Source organism: Armigeres subalbatus, chromosome 2, assembly GCF_024139115.2.
Source record: "Armigeres subalbatus isolate Guangzhou_Male chromosome 2, GZ_Asu_2, whole genome shotgun sequence".
NCBI lineage: Eukaryota > Metazoa > Arthropoda > Insecta > Diptera > Culicidae > Armigeres > Armigeres subalbatus.
In genome coordinates this window covers 154,259,287-154,283,748 of record NC_085140.1, presented here as the reverse complement: position 1 = coordinate 154,283,748, position 24,462 = coordinate 154,259,287, and the positions used below count along the sequence as shown (strand labels likewise).

Genomic DNA, 24,462 nt, shown 5'->3' with positions numbered 1-24,462 from the left:
CCCATTTCAATTTTCCCTCCATTCATCGATCTCTCCCTATCTCGATGGTCCCTTCAATATCGAGATGTGGAGAGGCGACTGTATTTTGAATCTATTTTATTCACAACTAAAACTTAATTTTAAAATTTGAGAAAAATTGTTAGCGTGTCTGAACAAGTGTTTAAAATATGCTTAGAGTGCATATGCAGCTCAAATAAACTTACATATTATTACATTATACGGTCGGGGTTCAGCCAAACCGCACCAAGCGGCTTTTCGACTGGCTTGTGATATTTTGTTCATTCAAAGACAACGGAAATAGTTTCACACAAAATTAAGCATACATTTGCAATAGGATATCCTCAGTTATGGGGTTGAGGGATATCCGATACGATTTGCGACTAATTAAATCTGCTAAACGAAAGTTTCAGGGGCCCTACTTAGCCGTGCGGTAAGATGCGCGGCTACAAAGCAAGACCATGCTGAGGGTGGCTGGGTTCGATTCCCGGTGCCGGTCTAGATAATTTTCGGCTTGGAAATTGTCTCGACTTCCCTGGGCATAAAAGTATCATCGTGCTAGCCTCATGATATACGAATGCAGAAATGGTAACTTGGCTTAGAAACCTCGCAGTTAATAACTGTGGAAGTGCTTAATGAACACTAAGCTGCGAGGCGGCAATGTCCCAGTGGGGGATGTAATGCCAATGAAGAAGAAGAAATGAAAGTTTGAGCAGAAAAATGGGTAATTTTTCGTTGGCGCTTGGTGCGATTTGGCTGAACCCCGACCATATGATCTAACATACCTCAAACTAGAAAGTCCATGTTGAAAGGTTCAGTCCAAAAAGAGTAAAAAATGCTGCAAAGAACTCATTTTATGAGCTTAATGGAATGGAGAAAAACGCTATTAATTTTTGTACGAAAACAACAGACTTTCATCGACTATCTTTCAATGTAGACATACTTGTTTCGCCCTGGTTATTCTTCAAACTATATATTTCGAAATGGAACTATATTTGTTTGGGTTTATTCAATTTCATAAATTTGGTTTATGGCCAGGTGTTGACTATAATTACTCCTTAGTCCGTCGTTAGGGCACAACGCTTATTTGAATGGTTTATCTACAAATAAAAAACCTTTTTTTTATTTACTCTTATGTTTCGAAAATGTGTAACCGTTCAACCGATTTCTCGAGGGCACAGCAAAACTTGGCGGCTTAAGCGCCACTCCCGCGAACGAGAGACCACCAGTTCAATTTTTGTATTTGCCCGACTTGTGCTGACTCTTTCCCTCAGGGGACTCTTTTGAACGGTCGCTGGCTCAAATGCTAAACGGACGTAAAAATTCTTCCCCCAGTACTTTGCTACACCTTTTCTCAACTAAACACCTTGAGCTCGCTCAACTCACGAAAGAGCAAAACGGACGGTCTCGAACCTTTTCTTGAGAATTCAACCGGAAACGAATTGGCTAAACGGCCTAGCACCGTGAAACGTAGCAAAACTAAAACTCTAAGCCATAATTCCCAAAATGGTACAATTGGTGTTTATTTCGCTCATTCGGGTTGGACTTTAATTTAGTTCGATACGGAATACGAAATGAGCTAACTTAATATGGCCATCTAAGAATGGAAAGCTCACGAACCTGCGCAGGTTTTTTCTGATGCGACGTCTCGATGGCTAGCTAATCCGGTGATTGTTTTCCGCCGGGAAGATGGAGGCGTTTGTCCTCCACAAACTGGAACCCGATGGCGGCAGCGATGGAGGTTTGAGCTTGTGCAACAATGGCCGAATCTAAAGTTGCGGAGAAGAAGCGGCGGCTGAACGGGAGGCTTCCGATTTTGAGCCGAGAGCGTCCGGCTGACCTTTCCCTCTAATTGGAAGCCCACGTTTTCCTACGACCCGGCTTCGCGTACCTTTCCGCTATGATCGTGCGAGGCTAAAAATCGAACTCCCAACTATTGGTTCCAGTCCGGTCCTGCGCACGATAGTTTACAACGTGCGGGAACCGCGCTCTGGCAAGATATCGATCCACGGGGAAAATGGCGTGTATGGATCAAGCCGACGACGGTTGGTTGACTACCGTCGGGCACTTTCGCTGCTCTAACGAGCGACTTTGCTCTCCTCCGTTTAGCTACCTAAAAGGCGGGCCTTGACGGATGCACAAGCTCTACACTGTCCGAAACCTACGGACGGGAAGGGTTCCAAACTTCTACGGTGCTCCCCGGTTCCACTTCTAGTCGAACTCCAGCCCGTACCAAAAAGCGCCTAAGCGCTGGAAAGTCCAACGCGAATTCGCTTTAGTAATTATTATTAAATTAAACAATAAACAATTTTTAATTACCTTTTGTACGTTCCACTAAACACTATTTGAAATTCTTCGCGAAATGGTCAGACGTACTGACACCCGTAACGCAAACCTTACGAGCGGAAATTAAAAAAATGTAAGCTCTATCTGGTAAAAGGGCGAATGTCGCAAGAGAGAATTCTCTTCGTCGACTTCCCCTCTTTTGAATAAAAGTGACAAGCAAAGGATTTCTTTGCAGTTTACCACCTCAGAATGCGAGTTCGCATTATTTTCTATCGTTCTGAGGTGATAACCCACATAGAAATCCGCTGCTTGTCACTTTTATTTAAAAGAGGGGAAGTCGACGAAGAGACTCTACTCTTGCGGCATTCGCCCTTATTCTAGATAGAGCTTGAATTAAAACTTATTAAATGCTCGAAACTTACTCCAGTTTCACTTGGTTTACCTTGCGATCAAAAAGTATTAAACTAAAAGAAATGTACTTAGTACAAATTATCTTCAAACTAAAGAACCTCGCGAAAAACTTCTGTTCACCAGCCGTTGACTTTGCGAAATGATCGAGCTTAAGTATGGAAACTATAAAGAACCCTTTCTTCAGGTGATATCTTTTGAATTTGATTTTTGAATTTGATTTGATTTTGTGCCAAAGCAATTACGAATGGCGACAAAGAGTTCGCGCCTTTGGTGAGCCGACAAAAACCGAGCACATGAAATAGTATGGAGTCAAATTCATATTAGAACGAAATTATGGTTATTGCTAGCCGAGACACAAACCTTATGTCGACTTGCATATCATTTTTATTGCTGGACAAGGTGGAACAAATTAGTACTTCGTTCATTCAAACTGTGCTACCTTATTAATTTATAGTTATTTCAAAATTATTTAAGCAATGATTTTGCTTAAAAAGATAAAACGTCAAAAAGTTATCGTATTCATTATTCGAATGTAAAATTTAAATTAAGCTTCACGAGAAAAAAACGTCAAACGTTATAAAGGATGTTATATGTTCACTCCAAAACACAATTTTTTGATAGGAAACCCGCAGCACCGACTGTCATATCACGGCGTGTGTATGAGTGACCCTTATGACAAAAAAATGAGCATCGCTAAAACTTTCACTACGTGAAAATATAGCTCTTCAGCTGTTATTTCGTGACTTTTTGAAAAAATCTACCGAGGGATCCCGAACAACTTTTTTTTTCTCCCTGAAACGAAACTTTTTAGTTGGAAAACCATCGATCATTTTCCACGACCCCCATTAAATGAGATTCCTGGTTTTATTTCGCCAAGTAATAGTCTAAATAACTTCTTTGTTAGAGCTCAAGCGTCTAAGAGCATAACGAAGCCGAACTCGATAAATTTATGTTATCCTTTGAAAACAGCTAAGAAAAGCTTGGATGGAGATTATGCATTTCATCGTGATCTTATGCACATATACACCAAATTCTTTCCCAACACAAGCCAAAATTGAAACTTGTTATGTGAATGAATAAGTATAACTGGTGTCACAAAATTATGCAAAACGATTGATCACGTTAAACAATAATTTATAGTTAATAGTCGTGGTAATATATACGTTAAAGTGATTCAAATTTCGACTTTTTTGCCCCCCGATGCTATTGCCATTTTAATAATCCTCCTAGTTTTTTAGCAAATTTGGACGTAATTTGATTGTGCACACGTCATTTAAAGTTTGCATGAAAATTACTGTGAAAATCGACCCTTATGTGAAATACCGTTCCGTGTGGCAGCCCATAGACTATTTATTTATAGTCAACATATTGACTACGTAGAATACTTCTTAAGTTGAAAAGCAGTTGTTGTTGCGAAATGATTTGTCGTTTAGAAGCAAAGTTATGAAGAAAACAACAAAATGCTCAGTATTGATATTGATGTTATTCTTTTACGTGTTAAATTGAATTTCCCACGATTCTGTATTTCCTTAAAAACTTTTCTTGAAAAAAACCAAATCGTTACGCATCATCAGCCACCTCCAGCATGTTCTCGGCATGCTCATTCCACAGGTAGGTAAATATGGTTTGATAATATCATCCTTGGAAATGTGATAAAAAATCATCAGGTTTTCAAAAATCCTTATGCCTTGCATGCCGGTATAGTTATCGTATCTATAGTTTATCGAGCTCAAACAATCAATTTGTAAATTCTCATACATCTGGATTTTTTTAATTTACATTTAAATCCAATTTAAGGCCAGCATGGCCCCTCTCCCTACCATCATTGCAGACTTCTGTATAATAAATATATAAATTAGCATTGAGCAATTCGCACAAATTCGTAGGTGGTACAAGCCAAGACTATTGTATGAGAGTAGCATCACTTTCATCCGTTACCACAGATATTGATTTGGGATTAATCACTATCTCTTAGATGGAAGCAATGTACTCTCCAATAGTCGAGATATGTCCTGGCCACGTCCTTGCGAATGCTGAGGAAGGGGAAGGATGGTTAGTTGGACATCTACTTAACCCTTAAAGGCGCAAGGCAATTTTTTTAGAAACCGTCAGAAATATTTTTAGCGTAAATAACCATTGAAATCATTAACATTAAACGTATTTTCGGTTTGTTGTTTTAGAACAACATTGCGCATTTAAGGGTTAAGAAAGATGCAGAGAACTCTACGACCTCTCATAGATGCCACGGGATGTTTTGGGATTGTGTGGAAGGTTATGACAGTAGGAATCGTTTTGGTAGAACGTGAAACACAGAAAGAACTACGATAGAAATTCAAAGTAGGAAAGGGACGAGCCTGGAAATGAACCCACGACCTCCTGCTTTATAAGGCAGAAGCGGTAGCCACTAGACCACCGAGCTCGTGTATAATAAATATATAAATGAATATTTTTTGTCTTTCTTTTGTGGAAAAAGTAACAAAATACTTCCCCACATACATAAATCATATCGTGTGGTTTATGGAAGACCACAAGGAAGAGAGATTCAAAAATAACACTGCTTTTGGAACAATTCAATGTTTTATGACACTTATGTGTGTATATAGGTTATATATCCCCACATATATGGAATATAAGTTTTCAATGTTCCTTTGTTCCGAATACCAGATTTCCTAATTTAAATAACAACATATATTTTTCCTCAAAATGGGTACAAATTATGTTATTGATTGACAGGTTGTGTTACAAGAAGTATTGCTTTTTATAATTATCACATCACATTGTGTTATAGTCATATTATGATAATAATGAAATATTCTTTTCTTCACCCGGGATACAGAATTTAAAGTCATTACAGATATTGCTATTTGTAATACATACTGATATAATTGTGGTATCATTTAGTTATGACTAACTGGTCGGTTACTCACACTATTTATATCGTATTTTGAAAGATGCAAGTTTTTAAGATTTTTCCCTTTAAAAATGTTTCAATAGAAGTAATTTTATCGAAATCCATTAAATTTTCATTTTTTGAAAAAAGATGATAGTTTATCCTTGGTCAAATAAAAAAAAAACAACTACACAATAACGAAAAACTAACATCCATCCAGACTAAGATATCGATTGCTTATCGCCACCGGGTGGGCTCCCTCTCTACGGGCGGACGCGACAGACGTTATCGTCACTATTTGAAAGCCGGCGGCGACGATGCAACGACGAGACTGCGGTGTCAGGAATTTTTAAACTCCCTGGCTCTTGTACGTATTGGTATTCACTTGTGAATTGACAAATATGAAACGTGACGATGGCACCGTTATACTTCAACCCTTCGTCTGTCTTTCGGTATTTTTACGACTTTATGAATATTGCAGCTGAAAATACATATGTCATGAGCATATTTATTTCTCATACCGAGGGGTAATGTCTACATTCGGTACGTTGCATATCTAACTTATTACTTGATTCCCCAAGTAACAATTTAAGTCTTATAACGCTCTTGAAGACCATAATTTACTCTTCAAGGGTGTTATAAAACCATCATAAAACCAAAATGTTAATCTACTATTTTTTTCACTCTGAAAAATGATGCTCAGTTTTCATGAAATCAATATCACTATCAAAAGTATGTTAAGACAGTTTTAATATGGGAAAAATGTCTCTTTATTTTGCATATGCCGGAATTTGGATTTTTTTCCCAAAATGGTCCACTTTGTACAAATTAGTGATTTTGCAACAAATCTTAAACGCAACGACCAATCAAGCCAGCTTTCAAGTAACTCGAGTGCCTAAAAAGTGAGGAAGTTTACTACATACTCACACTCAGACATCATATCAGTACCTACGTGGAGAAGATTCGATTGGTATATAACACTAAAGGTCTCTGGTTCTCCTATAATAAGTCAAGTTTTGGAGTTAACATATGTAGCCTTTCTTACACTTAGTGTACGAGAAAGGCAAAAAGTATCTGATGACTCGTATGATATGAGACGTATCTTATGAAGATCACAACTGATGCTGGCATTAGAATTGATAAAACGTCTTCCGATTTACTTCTTCTATGATGTGATGACAAATGCAATTTTTAATCTAAGAGGTGTTTTAAACATCGGATGCCGAAAAGTTTCATCTTAACGATGGCTATCATATCATGAATGACTCATAGTCGTTATACTTAAAATTATCATCAGCTTCAAATGTAAGCAGTAATCATTCCAACATATAATTATATGGGAGTGAAAGGGTTCAAATGGGAAGTAACTTTAAATTCGAACACCATTAACAACACTAGACAACCCGGCGACCGCCACGCACCCCTCAGGCCAGTACTAATGACGACTCATCACATTTTGCTGTTGTTGTTTATATTTTGTTTTTACTTTCGGCTGTACCGGCAAAGTGCCGCCACTCGATATGCTTTAGCCAATTCAATGTGGCGCTCGCCCTACCCACCCACCGGTGTCGGTCATCAACGTTAAGCGTCGCGTCGCAACCATGTGAATTTTGTTTGTTTTTGGCTCGTTTACTATCGAATCCCAGTTGTGCATTGTTTGTGTGTGTATTTTTTTGTATTGCGTTTTCCCACTTTGGTTCATATTTTTGTTTGATGATGTTTGCAACCAGTTATTAGCGTTGAAAACCATCACTAACATAATTACTTACCACCCATAGTTTAATGTCTTGAAATGTTTTCACCATCACCGGGTTGATAGCGATCTATCGTTTATATCAACGTTTAATTATGACTTTTCGTTTACTTTTATGAGTTTCATTTGGCGAAGGCTGTAATTATTAGCCCAGTCACATTGTGGTAATAATGCTAAATTTCATAAATGGACATAACAGTTACTGTTACTGTTTAATTCATTTAAATGATCACCTCTTCCTTCCATGTATGCGAACATTGAAAGGTTGATTTTTTTCTATTTATTTGAAAACAATCTTGAAATACTCCTGTGTTTACCTACCTACCTGTTTGACTACTGCTTCGATACACCTATGCACGGTGTATTGTAGATCTCCATAATCGCCGGTCCATGACGATGTTCCTCTAGTTTTTCCAAAAGTTTAGGATCCCCCAGGATTCGCAACAGCAATACGTCTTTTCACTTCACGGACAACGTCATCAGTATGGTTAAACTTATCCTCGCAGTCTCCCTCTTCAGTGTGACAAAAGCCTCCACTACTGCCCTGCGATAGATTCCAACGAGATCGATTTCGTCCGGATATCCAAAAAAGCATGTGGGACCGTGTGGTGATAGTGCTGTTGCTCTGCACGCCAGATTTCCTGATCGCCCCCTCGATTGCAATGTTAAACAATTAAATTGAAAATTCATCACCATACTTCAATCCATCTAAAGTCACAAAAGAGATTGGCGATTCGTCTGCAAAGTCACGCAAAAAATCATTTTAGCCTGCGGCGGCGCACAGTGGCAAAAATCGTGATTTAGCATAATGGCGTTTTTGAGACATTTTATCAGTAAGTCGACGCGCTTCTTTGGAGGTATTCAATCCATCTAAAAGTGAGATGAATTTTTTTTTTTTCACTTCACAACATGTAAGGTTTGATTCTTCATAAAAGTTGTAGCAAAAGTTCTCCTGAAAGTAAGCTGAATACCTCTAAAGAAGATAAATTTAATTATAAAGGTACTATTGAATAAACGCGCTCAAAACACGATTTTAGCCACTGTGCGGCGGTGTAAATCAGCTTGCTTCCAAGAAAAAATCCACGAGAATTCTACACGAAATTTTTTTGAAGTTTCCGCGGGAAATTTTTCAAAATGGGAATGTTGAAAAGTTCTAAGATATTTTCACTGTTTTTTTTTTAATTTCTATGAGAAATTCTTCGGAATTTTCGTAGGTAATTGTTCAAACTGAGGAAAAATCATTTGGTCGAATGTCGTTTGGCGGATAGCCATTTGATCAATATTCACTTTCCCGGAAAACACGTTAAGGCGAAAGCTATCCAAATTCCATTTGGTCGAATTGAACGTTCGGGCCGAAACGCTTATTAGGTCGAAAACTGATTAGACCGAAAAAGTCATTTGGCCGAAAGCGACAACCAGCCGAATCGGTGATTTTGACGTGAAAGCCGAATTGATATACGGCCGATATACGGCTCCACCACCGACTTGACGCACCAGATTGATCGTTAGTGGTAGACCCTGCCTCCCTGTCAGTCAACGGCACACAAGCTTCCCAGGAACTGGACTACTTCTAGACTCCTAGTGGTAGACTCCTAGTGGTAGACCCTGCTTTCCTGCCAGGTAACAAATGCTGGTATATGCAGTGATACTACGCCCATAACGAAGTCAAAACCATTCGTAGATCAACCGAGCCTTGCATCATCTCTCTGCTCTACCATCGTCTCGACGCACCTGATTTCTCAGTCAACGGCACGCAAATTTCCCAGGAACTGGACTACTTCTTAACTCCTCTTCGTCACGCCAAACTGATACAACCAGCTTTATCAAACCCATTGTTACCTCATTATCAACGTGATTGCACCACCGCCGAGGACATCCAATGATTTTTAGGCACTTATCCTTAACCGATTTGCTCGCAATGTTATGTTTCGGGTTTCGATGCTATGGCCAAACTTCATTTATTTACAAGGAAAATTATCACTCATTTTTTAGGCAATTATCCTTAACCGATTTGCTCACAACAAGTTGCATTCGACGCAGAATCCTGCCCCATTGTTTCGTATTGAAAATTGACCTAATCGGATCATGGGTTTCGATGTTATGACCAAACTTCATTTATTTACAAGGAAAATTATCACTCATTTTTTAGGCAATTATCCTTAACCGATATGCTCGCAACAAGTTGCATCCCATCCCGGAATCCTATCCCATTGTTTCGTATTGAAAATTGGCCCACTCGGACTATGGGCTCAAAAGCTATGGCCAAAATATTATTTTTATAACAAACGAGAAAGGCTCTATCACCGCTAGGTGGATTATTCTGTTTTTTTTTTCTAACCAATGGATTAATAAGTTATGTTAGTTATCGCACTTCCTTTAAAGAGATCTTTTTCTCACTGGTAGTGCATCTGAATTGTACTAATAATTTAAAAAGAAGAGTAGGTTTTATGCCTTTGGTCCACTTGGAACAACACTCCGAGGGGCTTTTCCCTGATCTAATAAAAAAAAAAAGAAAAAAAAACTTTCCGACTGCACAAAACAGAACTCAACCCCCGGATCTGCGTCCGATGCAAAACACATTCAATCGCGTTCTTATCGATTTACTTTCTGACCGCACAAAACAGAACTAAATATTAGGATCCGCGTCCTTTACAAAAAACGTTCAGTTGTGAACTAATTAATTTACTTTCCGCCCGCACAACACAGAACTAAAACTCGGATCCGCGTCTGATACGAAATGCGTTCAATCACGAACTCATTCATCTGAAATGGTTAGTTGGCCGAACAAGTCGTTTGGTTGAATGAGACAAGTGACCGAAAAGTACATTTGGCCGAAATGGTCGTTTTACAGGTAAGGCCGTTTGGCCGAACGAGTCATACGGCTGAATATGTAATTTGCTGAACGAGACATATGGCGAAGATTGTCGTCCCATAACATAAATAACTGGTCGTTCAAATGACACATCCGGCCCAAATAACATTCGGTCTTGTGGTCTTCAGTCAAATGCCTTTCGTCCAAATTGCCCATCCCCGCTGAAAAAAATCATTTCAACTAGGAATTCTTTGGATTTCAATGGGAAATCCTTCGAAATCTCCATATGAAATTTTTTTGAGTTCGAAACCTGTTCGAAAGTCGAAGATTTTTTTTTTTTATATTTTCAACAAAAATTCTTTGGAATTTCCTCTTTTTTTTCGGAATAAGCACCTAAATTCTTCAAAATTTCCACAGAATTTTCTTTTAAAATTTTGCAGAATTTTAATCGCGAGTTCAAAATGAAAATTTTTTAAATTTTGAAAAAAAACTTTGGATTTCAATGGTATATTTTTCGGAATTTTTAAAGGAACTTGTTTTCATTTTTCACGGATATCTTTTTGAATTTTTACGAGGGAAATTATCAGATAAAACACGGCGATTCAAACTTTTAGTCAGTGTCGTATTGTCAAAAAACTGTCGATGGCGGCGGCGTGACGCAGCGGCGCACACCTCTTATCCGAATACTTGAGCCATCCAGCCACCAAGCGTATTATATCAGCCCAATCAATTAAACTATGTTCGGAAAACTATGTTCAGAATTGTCTGTCACAGCTCATTTCTTTTCACTGAATAGAACGCTGCTTTAATGTAAACGAACATGTGTTGAGGCTGTTGCACTCCCGGAATTTCAAGGAAGTTCGTTGATCGGCCCTCACGAAAACCTGCCTGGTATTCGCCGATGAAGGACTCCTCAAGCCGCCTCAGTTCGTTAAACAGAATACGCGACAGCATTTTGTATACCGAGTTCAGAAGGGTAATCTTTCTGTAATTGGCACACTCTAGTCTGTGCCTTTCTTATAAATCAGGCATATGAGGCCATCCAACCAGTCGCTGGGCAGTTCTTCATCTTCCCAAATTTTTAAATAATATAATGGATCGATTAATGCAGCTATTCACATCCAAGTTTAACCGGGAACTCGTCCTTCACAGTAGCTTTACTGTTTTTCAGCACATTTAGAGCCTTCTCAACCTCATCCAACGTAGGTGATTCCACAGCTTGATTGTCGTCGATTAGGTCCGTCTTGCTCCTTAATACTGCTTCGTTTTCGCCCTTTAACAAATCTTCGAAGTGCTCTTTCCACCTGGCCGCCACCGTAGCCTGTCAGCAAATTCTCCTTTCGTTCATTACACATGGCGGCCAGAAGCGCAGTTTTATACCGCGCGCTATAGACAGTCGCGTAAAATCTCGGCATATCGTTTCTATCCATTTTCTCCTGCGCTCTTCGTGCTGCTCTTTCTTTCAGCGGTGGATTCGTTGCTTTTTTGCCCATCGGGTACCAGCCACTAGCATTTGATTTATTGGTCTCCTGTAGAAAGATGCGCCGAACTAACATTCCTTTCTTTCCTCTATTGACTGTAATAGCTGGCTCAATAAATAGTATCTTGATGTCATGGTGATGGTGATGTCAAAGTTCACTTATCTTATTTTCATTTAATATGATATTAAATATTAAACCTCGTAATCTGAGCAGGCTATAAGCACCGTTTTTGGCCACCGTCGTTATTGGTCTTGTATAATAGGGTATTCAAATATTCCACTTTTTATTTTGTAGATGCTTTAAATCCGTCCGACTCATTATTACTTTTTACTTATGGATCCTGTACACCTCCGGTGGTGCAAAGGGCCGACTTGAAAGATCTCCATCCTGAGCGATGCCCGGCTATCGCTTTAACCTGTTGCCAGGTTAGATTTCGGTCGACTTCTTTTATTTCTTTATTGAGGCTTCGCCGCCATGAGCCTCTGGGTCTGCCTCTGCTGCGATGTCCCGCTGGGTTCCAGTCTAATGCTTGCTTACAGATCTCGTTTCCGCCCCTACGTAGAGTGTGGCCGACACAGCCCCACTTCCGATCCCGAATTTCTGTTGTTATCGGCCTCTGGTGACAACGACGATGGAGCTCGTTGTTTTGAGATCCAGTTGTGAGGCCACCAGGCCCGAATTATATACCGCAGGTATCTGTTAATGAACACCTGCAGCCGTTGAGTGTTCTCCACTGATACACACCATGTTTCGCTAGCGTATAACAGCACAGATTTCACGTTAGAGTTGAAAATTCGTATTTTGGTGCGTTCACTTATCTGCCTGTTTTTCCAGATATTTCTTATACTCGCAAAGGCAGCCCTTGCTTTCTTGATCCGTACGCCTATGTCGATCTTGGTACCGCCGTCTGAGGCCATTTGGCTACCAAGATATTGGAAGCTTTCAACATTCTCCACTGGTTGCCCGGCTACTGTGAAACTGGAAGGAGTCACCGTGTTTACATCCAACGATTTGGTTTTGTTGACGTCGATGACTAAAGCTGACGATTAGGAGCGATCGGCAAGGTCGTTGAGCTTACTCTGCATATCAGAGCACCGTTGCGCGAGTAGTGCAACGTCATCCGCCAATTCGAAGTCGTTTAGGTGCTCCATGGTTATAGGCTGCCATAACAGCCCGCGGTTTGGTTCACGGTCAATCGCATCTACCAGAATCTCATCGATTACGATGAGGAAAAGTAATGGTGATAGAATACATCCTTGCCTCACACCAGCTACGACCCGGATAGGGTTGGACAGGACCCCATTGTGCAGTACTCTACACGAAAAGGCCTCGTACTGTGCTTCGATGAGGCCGATGATTTTCTCAGCAGCCCCCTTGCGTCTCAGGGCGCCCGACATATTCTCGTGATTGAGGCGGTCGAAAGCTTTTCGTAGTCAATGAATACCAAGTAAAGGGACTCTTGGAATTCGTTGACCTGCTCCAAAATGATGCGGAGCGTGACAATATGGTCCACACAGGATCTTCCGGCACGGAATCCGGCTTGCTGCCGCCGGAGAGTCGCATCGATCTTCTCCTGAATCCGGGCTAGGATAATTTTGCACAGAACTTTGAGAACGGTACACAGCAACATAATGCCTCGCCAGTTATCGCATACAGTCAGGTCACCCTTTTTGGGCACCTTCACTAAGATACCTTGCATCCAGTCGACCGGGAAAGTTGCGGTGTCCCAGATATTACGAAATAAACGATGCAGTAGTTGAGCGGATGTCATGGGGTCAGCTTTGAGCATCTCGACTGATATGCGGTCGACCCCTGGGGCTTTATTCGATTTCATGCTTTGGATGGCTGTTTGAATCTCTAGCAGTGATGGAGCTTCGGTATTGACACGTGTTATACGTCGGATCCTAGGCAGATCATGCCGAGGTGGTGATGGCCTGGTTGGCACTTGAAAAAGTTGTTCGAAGTGCTCGAACCAGCGTTTCAGCTGGTCAGTTGGGTCGGTCAATAACTGATCATTCGCGTCTTTCACAGGCATCGTTGCATTTAACTTCGCCCCGCTTAAGCGTCGTGAGATATCGGCCGGAGAGTCTGCCCACGCTCGCTTGACCCCTCGACATGAGCGTTTTACTTCCTTCTCAAGAGCCGCGTATCGTTGACGGGCCAAGACTTTGGCTCCTCTGGTTTTCGATCGCTCTATCGCGGCTTTGGCTTCTCTTCGCTCCTCTATCTTCCTCCAGGTCTCATCGGTGATCCATTGTTTTCTCTGGGTGCATAGTTCGCCCAGATTGTTCTCGCTGGTGGCGATGAAGGCATTCTTGATGGCGGTCCATTGGTCTTCCACGCTGCCACCTTCCGGAATATCTGCAGCACGCGTCTCCAGTTCTTCAACGAAGGACCGTTTCACCGTGGCATCTTCCAGTCAGCGTGTGTTGAATCGTCGTCCAACTCTTTCCTCCTGCCGACGAATCCGCGCAATGCGCAGGCGTATTTCCCCGATGAGGAGGTGATGATCAGACGCCTTATCGGCACTACGTTTATTCCGTACATCAAGAAGGCTCCGTTTCCATTTTCGGCTGATGCAGATGTGGTCGATTTGATTTTCTGTAAAGCCGTCACGGGAGACCCACGTGACCTTGTGAACCGGTCGATGAGGGAAGAGCGGCCGCCGACTCATTCGCCTCCTACGAATTAAGAATACATAGGATGTTTATCTCAACTTTTATCCGTTTGATTGAATGTACATTCTTATTGATTCAGGCTACTCACAGGCATAAAATAACTACTCAAGCTAAGGTAGTTTGAATGCAATTCAATGATTAGTTCTTCTTCTTCTTCATTGGCATTACATCCCCCACTGACTGGGACTGGGAAGGGACTGTAATGCCAATGAAGTTCAAGTGTTCATTAAACACTTCCACAGTCATCAATTGCGAGGTTTCTGAACGAAGTTACCATTCTCCATTCGTATATCATGAGGCTAACACGATGATATCGAGACCGGCACCGGGAATCGAACCCAGCCACCCTCAGTATGGTCTTGCTTTGTAGCCGCGCGTCTTACCGCATGGCGAAGGAGGTCCCCCAATGAGCAGTTACAGGAATCCAATAGCGCTATGTGCTTTTGGAAAAAAAATACAGGGAAAAATATCCAATGGGCTGAATCAAATCCTTCTGATTCCTGGTCTATATATCAGGACGAAGAATGAGATGGAATAAATTTTGGCTGTTACGCCCTTTTCAAATGTTAGTCTAGAAATGTTGACTGTTACGCCTTTCTCAAATGTTGGTATAGAAATATTGTTATGCCGGGTAGTAAAACTAAAAATAAGTTGTTCAGCAATTCTTTTACTGTTCAGAACGTCATCTCTTCCACATGGTTTGAAGAAAGTAAGGAACTACAGTTCAAGTAGGTACTAAATCTTGCGCAAAATTTTCGAATAATATCAATTAATTATCATCTGAAAAATTGACGTAACTCTAATATCGAGCATCTAATTTGACAGTTAAATACCAAGAACACTCTACATTATTAGTTCGCATTGCATTTAAATATGCACTGGTACTGTATGTAAGAAAAGCCTTACCGCCCCAGTGGCGATGGTCGTCTTCTGAGAGGGTGTGAGTCTTTCCCTTTACATTGATAATGAAGATAAATGATTGCAATTGCCGGCATAAATTCCGTGGCACGCTCTATCCTCTAACTATATCCAGAGTGTTTTGCGATTTGGTCGTACATGATTTTGTAACAAATGTGTGTTGTCCAAACAAATATTTTGTGAAAAAAAATCGCACTGACTATATTTGTTTTTATCTGAGAGCTATGACATTTCCGAAATCGACAATCCGAGTGTGAACAAACAAAATTATATACGCCTAAATTGCAAGTCACTCTTGATATGTTCCCCTAAAGTTGGTGGGATATCCAATATTGTATTTCGACAATGAAAAAACTTATTTCATTCAATACGCTTGCTCTACCCCTGCAGAAACTAAATCTACCACCGCTCGAACTTTACGCTGACGATTGTGTTTGGCTGATTTCGAAGGAATTTATCGATTCACCACCCCAGCTTGGTGTGAACGCAGCCCCACCAAGATGGAAAATGAGATTAGTGCTCCATAACTACGTCTCTAATTCGGTTGGGAAGCAACATCAAACGGATTAGACTGTTATTTATGCTTTCCTATTCTATTGTACCGGAGAAGAGTTTTCTTGGTTTCTTTGTTCCGGGCATTGGCTACGCCGGACGGCAAGTAGATTTGCTACCGCAAACAATCGCCATTCCAACAGTTGGCACCAACAGATACATTGTTGCGCGCTTTATTAGCCCATGCTTTCCGCTGGTATCGTCGACATTTAGCGTAATTAGCGCGGTCGGTATTGCTCGCTATCACGTGCCTCATCTGGTAGCACGTGAAGCATGAATTGTAATGATGGTCGGTCCTTCAGGGGATGCCAATGCCCAAAGAGTTTTGCTTTCCATTTTCGTGCAGTCACAACAACAGCGGCGGCGGCAATGATCGAATGGCGAGCGCGAGTCCGAATTCGTTCGACTCATTGTGCCACTTGAAAAAGAAGGTACTTGTATGCATGCATAACCAAATATTTGTATGGTCTACTTATATGAATCGTTCAACTGTGGAAAAACGAAAGTAAAATTCGGAAGACGCTGCCAGTTAAATTTGTAAGGTGAAATGGAAAGTTATGAAATTCAAGCTTGTTAAGGGCTACATGTAAACTTTGTAAAGTAATATAAATTTGATGATCCCTTACATACTTCATCACTGTTCGTATAATGTAATTTTTCATGGTTTATCAAATATGGAATGAGTAATGCTATTCTTACGGTTTTGCAATGAAACATCAACTGTAAAAGGTGTAAACACTGATTAAGCAACTGACTTCAACAATTTTACTGTCCACCCGCTAATAAAAATGACATCATTTGAAATTTATACGATCGACGCAATCGCCTTTGCTTAACATCCATCTGTTAACATTGTTTTTTTTTTCGTTCTGTTTCCCATTTCAGGTCGTCTCGAACTCTTTGGCAAACTGGCCGCCGGCTGCCAGAACGGTTATTAATGTGAGAAAATGTCACCGGCAAGACTGTCGCTTCGGGAGGAGGACATTGTTCGGTTGGCTTTGGAGTTTCTAAACAACCGCGAGTTGCACATATCTCAGCTGTCGTTGGAGCGCGAAACGGGCGTCATCAATGGCCAGTACTCGGACGATGTGCTCTTCCTGCGGCAGCTCATACTCGACGGTCAGTGGGATGATGTGGTGGAGTTCATTCAGCCATTGGAAGCGCTGCAGAACTTTGACATGAAGCAGTTCAAGTACACCATCCTTCGGCACAAGTACATCGAACTGTTGTGCATTAGATCGGAAGCTGGTGGACTGGGTGGACCACCTCTTATGAACAATGTAGAGGGAGCTGTCGAGGAGGTGGTCCAGGTGCTCGGTGAGCTGGAAAAACTCTGCCCCACCAAAGAAGAATACTCAGCGCTGTGTCTGTTGCTGACGTTGCCGAAGCTCGGTGACCACCTGCAGTATCGGGACTGGAACCCGAGCAAGGCGCGAGTACAATGCTTTCGGGAGATTTTCCCGCTAGTGGAAAAGTTTTTACCCGGTGATAAGAAAGCCGGCACGTCGCAATCGATGTTTGCAAAGAATGACCGATTGGTGCAACTTTTAATTAAGGGAATTTTGTATGAATCCTGTGTTAACTATTGTCAGGTGAAGGCCACCGGTGCAGCGGATTCAGCCGCACACAAAATCAACTTCTCGAGGGTGCTGGATGGATCGATAGGTAAGTTTTTATATGGAAGTAGAGTAGCTGGTAAGCTGTCCTTGCCAATGATGTAGAAAATAAGAAATTATTTAATATTCCAATGCGTGCGTTTTTGTTGTGCCAAAATGCGATATCGTTTTTGTTTTTCTCGTACAACAACAAACACCATGACTCCTGAGAATCGTAGTACGCTATGCACGCGACCGGACGTGTTTTGATTTAGCTCCCGTCATTTTCTTTGTACTCCTAAATTTTTATTTATTGTTTCGAGAATATAATTGAAAAGGTATTTTGGGCGCGTTTTACTTTTCTCAAGTGCGTCACCATGTTCAAGTGCTTGTGAGGTATTAGTGCGTAATTACGGAAAAATAACTGTCAAAAAGTTCATTAACGATATTGCTGTACAACCATATGGCGCATCGCGGAAATGGAAAGGATGATATTTTATTTTATCTTGAAGCTCCAAATTCAGGCAACGACATCGATCCGGTGAGTTTGTTCCGTGATTCGACTTATGACAATTATTCGTCCGGACTGTGATGAGGCAATGATTCTTATACTATCGAATCGACCATAGAAACGTCGGTAAAAGGGTAAGCTTAGAGGCTTGCACACGGAAGATCTCCGGCTCTGCTAAGTTCTAACACCAGACACTTTTTAAAAACAATACTAGTAAATAGAATATCAATTGTAAGTCGTCTTATTAAGGCCCAAATTACCGTAATCCAGTCATTGACAAGAAAACCAGCCACGTGCTTATACCACCCCCAGGAAAAAATCCACCCACCGAGGAGAAAATGCATTCCCCAGCAGAATCGGGGAAGCATTCTCGTTTTAAAACTACATCAACACATAGTGGTGACTTCAATACATCCGTGAGATGCTTCATTTGGATGAATTTCGTAATATTATTTGAAAAAACTGCATTTTGCAGAAAATATTGCACAGTTGAAACAATATTTTTCCAGGAGGGGAAACCGTCGATTTACTCTCACGCTCTCTTATACTTTGCAGATACTCGAAAATCATCGTTCAGTGTTGCGTGTTGATTTGTTCTATATAGGGTGGGTGTACCAATTGTCGCCATACATAAGAACAACTATTTTTTTTAAAAATAAGTAAAAGTCATGTGGGTGGACTTTATATATCAAGCGAAAGGTTTTACTTCCTGGTCCTTAGAACAGCTGTGAAAACCACAATAAAATTTGTTATTATCCTCAAAATTGATTAATCCATAATAGGAACGCATGCACCAGTTGTGGCACTATTCTTAATTTTGGTTCCTTATTTGGCAAATCCCATTGTTTTCTTATGGGACTGGCCAAATAGGGACCACTAGTGCGACAACTGGTGCAAGGGACGTCAAAAATTAAGCAAAATCATTTTTTACAATTATGCTTTGCTTGTTTTGGAGGAAATCAAAGGTGTTATCGTATCATATGAATATGCTTTATTGATATGAACTTGGTTTGTGGTGATTTGATTGGCCATTTGGCGTATAAAGCGCTAGTGCGACAACTGGTGCTATAGCCACAACTGGTACATCTAGCCTATATGTTATGCTTGTTTTCTCGAATATTTACGTAAACATCAAGCAATAATCTATGAAAATGTTGCTTTTCATGCTATATATTGACACTAAATATTGGATGTGAGGTAGAACTGTGAAAACGCAAGCATTCATAAGCAACGCAGGTTATTTATTTTTTCATAATTCAAGTGTTGATAATGTAGTGCTGCTAAAACGGCATCACTTTTCATGTACACAGAGAGAAGACCGATCATATGTAAACAATCCATTGAATCTTGACGAACATTTGAGAAGGTAGTCAACTGCATCATAATTTTACATTCATGTAAAATGCATGTAGAAAATTGTGTAATTAGGAGAAGGATGCACATCAAATCAATCTCAGATGCATTTTTGAGGTTGTTTATGTATATCGCCATAATCTATGCGCTGTACAGGTATTGAAAAGGATGTTAATATTTTGTGGAAATATATAGAGTTTGATACCTTATGAAATGTTTGTGTACTTTGTTCAAAATCAGATCTGAGCGAATTAGTAGGCTCTCCGCAAAAAAAAAGAAGCGTACAGCAAGAAAAAGAAGTCGATTTGCTGTATGACATTTGAACCTTAAAGGAGGATTTGTTTTGGGGTGGACATGCTGGTTTTTATGCACACCGTATCGAATGACAACGGCCAACGATGCATAAACTTCGCAGCCTCCCGCGGAATGGTAGTCCGAAGCACCTTCTTTCCCCGCAAAAATATCCACAAGGCCACATGGAGATCACCTAACCAAGAAACGGAAAACCAAATCGACCACGTTCTAATCGACGGTAAATTCTTCTCCGACATCACGAACGTCCGCACTTACCGCATAGCATAGCATAGCATAGCATATGTGATTGTACAAATCGTGGGTGGCTATACAATGCTCAATTCAAGCTCCATCCGGAATAAGGGCGAATGTCGCAAGAGAGGACTCTCCCCGTCGACCCCCCCTTAAACAAAAGTGACAAGCAGCAGATCTCTCTGTGGTTTATCACTTCAGAACGAAAGAAAACAATGCGAACTTGCATTCTGAGGTAATAAACTGCAAAGAAACTCCCTGCCTGTCACTTTCATTCAAATGAGGGAAGTCGACGAAGAACCCTCTCCGCGACACCCGCCCCCCACCAGACAGAGCCTGAATTGAGCAATCTAATGTATATTGTCGCAAATTAGTACTTGGGATTAGTACCTTTTCCTATACAGTAGCAGTTGTATACCTGGCCACGTCCTTACAATCACGGAAGGAAGGGAAGGAATGTTAGTTCAACATATACTAGTGAAGTTGCAGGGAACCCATACTACCTTCATAGATGTCTCGGGAAGGAAAATTTGTGTTAGTGGGAAAGGTGAATAATAGGGAGCTCTATTCGACAATATAGAGCGTTTGTCAATAACAGTATATGCTGAAAAATAATAAAATATATTCATCAATTTACTTACGAGCCGTCTGAGGGAAAAACAAAACAAAACACAAAATTTCGGCAAATCGCGCGATCGTTCTGCCATCCGAAACAAGAGCCAACACGCACTGAACTAATTAACTTTATTACCGGCCGCGCAATGCAAAACACAAAATTTCGACAAATCGCGCGATCGTTCTGCCGTCCGAAACAAGAGCCAACACGCACTGAACTAATTAACTTTACTACCGGCCGCGCAATGCAAAACACAAAATTTCGGCAAATCGCGCGATCTTTCTGCCGTCCGAAACAAGAGCCAACACGCACTAAACTAATTAACTTTATTACCGGCCGCGCAATGCAAAACACAAAATTTCGGCAAATCGCGCGATCTTTCTGCCGTCCGAAACAAGAGCCAACACGCACTGAACTAATTAACTTTATTACCGGCCGCGCAATGCAAAACACATAATTTCGGCAAATCGCGCGATTGTTCTGCCGTCCGAAACAAGAGCCAACACGCACTGAAGTAATTAACTTTATTACCGGCCGCGCAATGCAAAACACAAAATTTCGGCAAATCGCGCGATCTTTCTGCCGTCCGAAACAAGAGCCAACACGCACTCACGAACGTCCGCACTTACCGCAGTGCGAATATTGAATCCGACCACTACCTCGTTGCAGTATGCCTGCGATCAAAACTCTCGACGGTGTACAACACGCGTCGAAGTCGGACGCCGCGGCTTAACATTGGGCGGCTACAAGACGGTAGACTAGCCCAAGAATACGCGCAGCAGCTGGAAGTGGCACTTCCAACGGAAGAGCAGCTAGGCGCAGCGTCTCTTGAAGATGGCTGGAGAGATATTCGATCCGCCATTGGTAGCACCGCAACCGCTGCACTTGGCACGGTGCCCCCGGATCAGAGAAACGACTGGTATGACGGCGAATGTGAGCAGTTAGTGGAAGAGAAGAATGCAGCATGGGCGGGATTGCTGCAACACCGCACGAGGGCGAACGAGGCACGATATAAACAGGCGCGGAACAGACAAAACTAGATTTTCCGGAGGAAAAAGCGCCAGCAGGAAGATCGAGACCGTGAAGAAACGGAGCAACTGTACAGCGCTAATAACACACGAAAGTTCTATGAGAAGTTAAACCGTTCACGTAAGGGCCACGTGCCACAGCCCGATATGTGTAAGGACATAAACGGGAACCTTTTTACGAACGAGCGTGAGGTGATCCAAAGGTGGCGGCAGCACTACGAAGAACACCTGAATGGCGATGTGGCAGACGAAGATGGCGGTATGGTGATGGACCTGGGAGAACGCGCGCAGGATATAATTCTACCGGCTCCGGATCTCCAGGAAATCCAGGAGGATCAAGAACAACAAAGCCCCTGGGGTTGATCAACTACCAGGAGAGCTATTTAAACACGGTGGTGAGGCACTGGCTAGAGCGCTGCACTGGGTCATTACCAAGATTTGGGAGGAGGAAGTTTTGCCGCAGGAGTGGATGGAAGGTGTCGTGTGTCCCATCTACAAAAAGGGCGATAAGCTGGATTGTAGCAACTACCGCGCAATCACATTGCTGAACAGCCCCGGAGACGAGCCAGCCTCGGGCTGAAAGTCTCCTTAATAAAGACAAAAAAAAAAAAAAAAACATTGCTGAACGCCGCCTACAAGGTACTCTCCCAAATTTTATGCCGTCGACTAGCACCAACTGCAAGGGAGTTCGTGGGGAAGTACCAGGCGGGTTTTATGGGCGAACGCTCCACCACGGACCAGGTGTTTGCCATTCGCCAAGTACTGCAGAAATGCCGCGAATACAACGTGCCCACACATCATCTATTCATCGACTTCAAAGCCGCATATGATACAATCGATCGGGACCAGCTATGGCAGCTAATGCACGAACACGGTTTTCCGGATAAATTGACACGGTTGATCAAAGCGACGATGGATCGGGTGGTGTGCGTAGTTCGAGTTTCAGGGGCATTCTCGAGTTCCTTCGAAACCCGCAGAGGGTTACAGCAAGGTGATGGTCTTTCGTGTTTGCTATTCAACATCGCTTTGGAAGGTGTAATACGAAGAGCAGGGATTAACACGAGTGGTACAATTTTCTATAAGTCCGTCCAGCTATTTGGTTTCGCCGACGACATAGATATTATGGCACGTAACTTTGAGAAGATGGAGGAAGCCTACATCAGACTGAAAGCTAAGCGGATCGGACTAGTCATCAACACGTCGAAGACGAAGTACATGATAGGAAGAGGTTCAAGAGAAGACAATGTGAGCCACCCACCGCGAGTTTGCATCGGTGGTGACGAAATCGAGGTGGTAGAAGAATTTGTGTACTTGGGCTCACTGGTGACTGCCGAAAATGACACCAGCAGAGAAATTCGGAGACGCATAGTGGCTGGAAATCGCACGTACTTTGGACTCCGCAAGACGCTCCGATCGAATAGAGTTCGCCGCCGTACCAAACTGACAATCTACAAAACGCTAATTAGACCGGTAGTCCTCTACGGACACGAGACCTGGACGATGCTCGTGGAGGACCAACGCGCACCTGGAGTTTTCGAAAGGAAAGTGCTGCGTACCATCTATGGTGGGGTGCAGATGGCGGACGGTACGTGGAGGAGGCGAATGAACCACGAATTGCATCAGCTGTTGGGAGAACCATCCATCGTTCACACCGCGAAAATCGGACGACTGCGATGGGCCGGGCACGTAGCCAGAATGTCGGACAGTAACCCGGTGAAAATGGTTCTCGACAACGATCCGACAAGCACAAGAAGGCGAGGTGCGCAGCGAGCAAGGTGGATCGATCAGGTGGAAGATGACTTGCGAACCCTCCGTAGACTGCGTGGTTGGCGACGTGTAGCCATGGACCGAGCCGAATGGAGAAGACTCTTATATACCGCACAGGCCACTTCGGCCTTAGTCTGAATAAATAATAATAATAATAATGCTGGTTTTTATGAACGTCTTCAGCAGCGTTTTTCTTTTATTCGAAATGCATAATCAGAATAGGCTAGATGTACCAGTTGTGGCTATAGCACCAGTTGTCGCACTAGTGCTTTATATGCCAAATGGCCAATCAAAACACCGCAAATCAAGTTCATATCGATAAAGCATATTCATATGATATGATAAAACCTTTGATCTCCTCCAAAACAAGCAAAGCATAATTGTAAAAATTGATTTTGCTTCATTTTTGACGTCCTTTGCACCAGTTGTCTTTGTGGTTTTTGTGGTTTTCACTTGTGGTTTTTCATTTTATTGTGGTTTTCACAGCTGTTTTAAGGAGCAGGAAGTAAAACCTTTCGCTTGATATATAAATTCCACCCACATGCCTTTTACTTATTTTTTAAAAATAGCTGTTCTTATGTATGGCGACAATTGGTACACCCACCCTATGCAAAATTGAATAGTACATTCCACTTTCCATCTTGCCTTGCCTTACTGAAGCGTAAGGTAGAGTTGTAAGTAACGAAAAGCTTAGTTTCAAAAAAATGCCTTCAAAGATTTTTATTTATATTTTCTTTGTGAAACATACACTTTGTTAGGGCTTAGACTCAATCCTTGACATAAATACTTTTAGTTTGAATTTGACATTAGCACATGCGGGGAGGGGTTTTCCATATATGATTCTTCTCTTCTCGTTTCAGAGAGCGAGCAATGGCGCTTAAACCTAGGCTTATTAGCCAGGGCAAGTCTAATACCTTGTCCCATCCCAGGAAGTTAAACATCTAGGAAAACGGAGTGACATAAATTTCTTAGCATTGTCACTCCCAACGTTTGAAAAAACTTATCATATCATTTGCTTATGATGATATTCCAAAACTAAATTCCCTACCAACCATCCAACTCCTTGACATCTATGAGGGCGTCGGTGAGTCGCTGGCCTCTCACTAAGTAGATGTCATATCATCATTTCCTTCCCTTCCCTAGTAACGGAGAAGATGGGCGTGGCCGGCAATGGTAGTTTTCATGCTTTATCATTTTGGACCTCCAATTGGGTTGCTATTAATTCCCAAAAAGTAATCCATAAGCAGTTGGGGTAAGAAAGTTAAGGA

The 24,462-nt window shown here is 41.8% G+C and overlaps 1 protein-coding gene across 3 annotated transcripts in view; it reads left to right on the top strand.

Moving 5' to 3' along the window:
• The window catches only part of LOC134211041 (WD repeat-containing protein 47), a 358,867-nt gene that overhangs the window by 54,466 nt on the left and 279,939 nt on the right, over positions 1-24,462 (top strand). For all 3 annotated transcript variants that reach the window (XM_062687594.1, XM_062687595.1, XM_062687593.1), the window contains exon 2: positions 16,664-17,443. In XM_062687594.1, the coding sequence (XP_062543578.1) occupies positions 16,726-17,443 (718 nt within the window). In that variant the 5' untranslated portion in view covers positions 16,664-16,725. The remainder of the gene's footprint in view (positions 1-16,663; positions 17,444-24,462) is intronic.